The sequence below is a fragment of the Meleagris gallopavo genome, chromosome 20 (genome assembly GCF_000146605.3).
Source record: "Meleagris gallopavo isolate NT-WF06-2002-E0010 breed Aviagen turkey brand Nicholas breeding stock chromosome 20, Turkey_5.1, whole genome shotgun sequence".
In the NCBI taxonomy this organism is placed as follows: Eukaryota; Metazoa; Chordata; class Aves; order Galliformes; family Phasianidae; genus Meleagris; species Meleagris gallopavo.
Genome location: NC_015030.2, coordinates 10,446,328 through 10,449,587, shown reverse-complemented (window position 1 = coordinate 10,449,587; position 3,260 = coordinate 10,446,328). Strand labels below are relative to the sequence as shown.

Here is a 3,260-nt window from a genome sequence, read left to right as displayed (position 1 = left end):
TTTTTATACAACTGACTCAATGCTGTGCATGATCATGCTGGTGCTTGACCATGAGGTGAAAATCTCATTCTTTAAAGTGTGTGTTGTAATTTCACGAAGCTGGACTGTTGCTTAAGGTAAATAATATAGAGATTTTGAAGCAATGTTTCCTGCGTGGATTTTATTTTGTGGGTTTGGTTCTGCATTGTTCTCAGTTGTCCTGCCTTAATCTGAAGAGGGCTGGGATGGAGCAGAAGAGGAGAGTGCACACACCTGATTGGGGGTACCATCACATGCTGTCTCCACATGAAGAGTGTCAAACATCAATTTTCTCTTCTCAAGAAGCATGCAGTGTGGCTTGATACATGTCATCTGTTTTACCAGAATAGGGGAAATGAAAGTTTCTCCTCTCAAAACCAAATTGGACTCCGTGGCAGAACTGCTAAGTCAGGGCCTGAACTGACAGAGGTGACCGAACAGCTGGTGGGAAGGCAGGGCCGGCCGGGAGCTCAGGTGCGTGCAGCGCAGCTGCTGCGTGTCTGCCAGCCTGCCAGCCTGCCTTCCCAATCCTGAAGAGCTCTGAAAACGCCCTGACTTCCCAGTGAGGCATGGAGAAGCCCCTCCCTCAGGTGCTGACTATGAAACTGGATTTGCTCTAATGGCCTTTCTTCACACAGCAGGTAGGGAACGTGGTCTGGGTGCATGTAAACCATGTCTACCCATTTCCTGGCCTAGGAGGGGGAAAGTAAGTAGTGAAGTTGTATTTCCTTTGCAAGCCCCACGAGCGCAGACATGGTTACATCTCCTTCACTTACTGAGTTTGGGCACGCCAGACTGTCTGCTAAAAAGGTGCCCAGTGTGCACAGAGGAGCTGCTTGCTCACGGCGGAGCCCCAGTTGGCTTTTGTGTTTTTAAGCTCACTCTGTTGTGTTTCAGCTGACGTGAAGGGGGAGAAAGCAAAACTCTGAAACTCACAGGCACACAGTGCTGTCTTTCAGGAAGCACTGTGGTAAAGGGCCAAACCATTTTATGTTTTTAGGCAGTTAGCCACTCTGGCTTTTGAGTTACCTTTGGCATGATTGGCTGATAATGAAAAGAGAGCAAGGTGCCTTCAACTTCCAACTCACATGCATTAGTAAGAGCAGGCAGAGGCTGGGCTGCAAGTGTAGAGAAATATTTATGAGCTTACACAAAACTGTTTACACAACAGTTAAGTTAATGTTTTACTAAGAGAAGGCTTTTCTTGTGAACCTGAATGCCGTAAACCCTTTTTCGACCTGCACCTTTCTCAGCTGTGGTAATGAGGGAAATACAGCTTTCTCCTTCCTAACTTACAGGATGGCTATCACCTATTCTGTGGCATGATGATAAAACAGTATATTTAGTACCAAAGATATGTAGTAGGATTGCAGATTACCAGAGCAGGGAAACACCTTTCTTCTGCAGGAAGGATGAAGTTTCGGTCATTTCAAAGTCATTTGAGTTGACAGTGGAAAGTTGTGGCAAAATCAGCCAGGAACTAGAAGTGATAAAGCTGAGCAATGATCCAAGCAGAAAAAGTAACTGCTAGAAAGAGTTAGACTTGCAAGCTGTTGCTGAGCTGCACTCAGCAACCTGCTGACCAACAGCCATCACTTTTTTTATTTAAAATATTTGCTTCCAGTTTCAGCTGCATTCTTGGCCTGCTACAGTGCTGTACTGTCCTCTTCAATAGTAACTAAAATTCAATGCTAGTCTGATTTCCTTCTTTGTTGTTCTCCTCACGCTCTTGACCTACTGAGCATTAGTTGGAGACCTGAGAAAATGGGGGTGCCGCTCTCTCAATAGCTCCAAGCTGCTCTGACGGCTTCAGTCCTTAGGGAGAGGAATCCCTACTGCTGTGTGTTTGCTTAGGTTCTTGGCCTCTTCCACCTGCAGAGGTGTGCAGTAATCCTCCAGGAAGACTGTTGCCAGATTGCTTAGCCTTCTGCTGGCGGAGAGAGAGAAGCGAAGCATGCACTCCACCACTGGGAGAGGCGTGGTCTGCTGGCACGACTGTGGTGTTGTCAGATACATCAGGGTTGTGACTGCTGACATGACTGTCTCTTCATTGGAGCTGGAGAGGCAATTAATTATGGGCTCTACTCCACTGGCCTCCAGGATATAGTCTTTGTTAGTTTTATCCAGACACAGGTTGCAAAGACCACCTGAAATAGCGAAAAAAAGCATCTGATACATGCAAGACAAATTCTTTCTACACCCTCATCCAGACACATTCCACATGCTTAATGGCACCTTATTTGGGAATAAATGGCAACAGTCTGAGTGCTTTTCATATCTTTGTATTTACCGATACCAATGCAGTTTGGTCCTAACCTGTGAGACGCTTGCCCTGAGTTGTCCTCAGCTGCTTGATCTTTCCTTCTTTTTGTAAAATAACGTGCAAAAATATTTTTTCCGAGTGGTAAGAGCAAAAGCCGTCTTCAAGATACCAAGAATTATACAATGGATTTTTAATTGTCCTACATAACCTTTTTTTCCAACTCAGTGCAGTAACAGCAATTATTTCCTTAAATGCAACTGCATAAATATCCCCTTTTTCTAAAGTGCTGATTGATATTTGGCAATTCCTGTTTTCTAGCACAGACGCAAGCAAAACCTGGAAAACTTTAAAGGCTCTTCGAGAAATGTTCTCTTGATTCTTCCCTGAGATCTGCCCACAGAGCCCCTGCACGTCCTCAGAGGGCCCTGCACGGCTGCACACGATGTGTGCTGCAGGACGAAACAGCTGCGTCACAGTGCCAAAGGGGCTGTAAGACACCTTTTTTTTATTTTCTATATTTCCCCAGTTTATTACAGGTGTTTTAGAGAAAAAGACATATGGATGCACTAAGGATGCTGTCCTTACCCATAGCAAATTCCACGAGGGTCTCGTTGTCTTCCGTCAGCATGTCGAGGAACAGGTCTGGCACCTGGAGCTGCCGCAGATACTCGTAGTTCCTGGGGTCGTAGGCGAAGTTGGCCAGGTTGGCCAGCACCTGCTGCTTGGCCTCTGCAAGGGAAAGCACGGCGTGGGACGAGGGGCGGCGGCACCCGCCGCGGGTACACAAAGAGATCTTTGCTGGATGGAGATTTCGCTTTTATACGCGGGATTACCTGGGCTGTCTGTCACCTGGAACTCAGTGACGAGGGCCTGCAGATACTCCAGCCTCCCCAGCTCCATCCCGAGTTCTGAGAGCTCTGCCGATCAGCCGCGATCAGCCCCCGGCGCCGGCGAGACGGACAGCGAGGCGGTCCGGCAA

General features: G+C 47.3%; 1 protein-coding gene across 1 annotated transcript; it reads right to left on the bottom strand.

The window, feature by feature from the left end:
• On the bottom strand, positions 1–3,254 carry ARMC7 (armadillo repeat containing 7). Its single transcript, XM_003211613.2, has 3 exons — positions 3,115–3,254; positions 2,867–3,010; positions 1–2,165 (listed from the first exon to the last, which is right to left on the bottom strand). The coding sequence occupies exons 1-3, from the start codon at positions 3,179–3,181 to the stop codon at positions 1,828–1,830; spliced, it is 549 nt and encodes a 182-aa protein (XP_003211661.1). The 5' UTR covers positions 3,182–3,254; the 3' UTR covers positions 1–1,827.
• Between the last annotated feature and the right edge of the window lie 6 nt (positions 3,255–3,260).

Excerpts from the sequence above, each read along its gene's own strand:
- ARMC7 (XM_003211613.2), bottom strand. The coding sequence starts at position 3,181 with ATGGAGCTGGGGAGGCTGGAGTATCTGCAGGCCCTCGTCACTGAGTTC. Across the intron at positions 3,011-3,114 it reads CCAGGTGACAGACAGCCCAG|AGGCCAAGCAGCAGGTGCTG; the intron begins GTAATCCCGCGT and ends TTTCCCTTGCAG. Across the intron at positions 2,166-2,866 it reads CCTCGTGGAATTTGCTATGG|GTGGTCTTTGCAACCTGTGT; the intron begins GTAAGGACAGCA and ends TCGCTATTTCAG.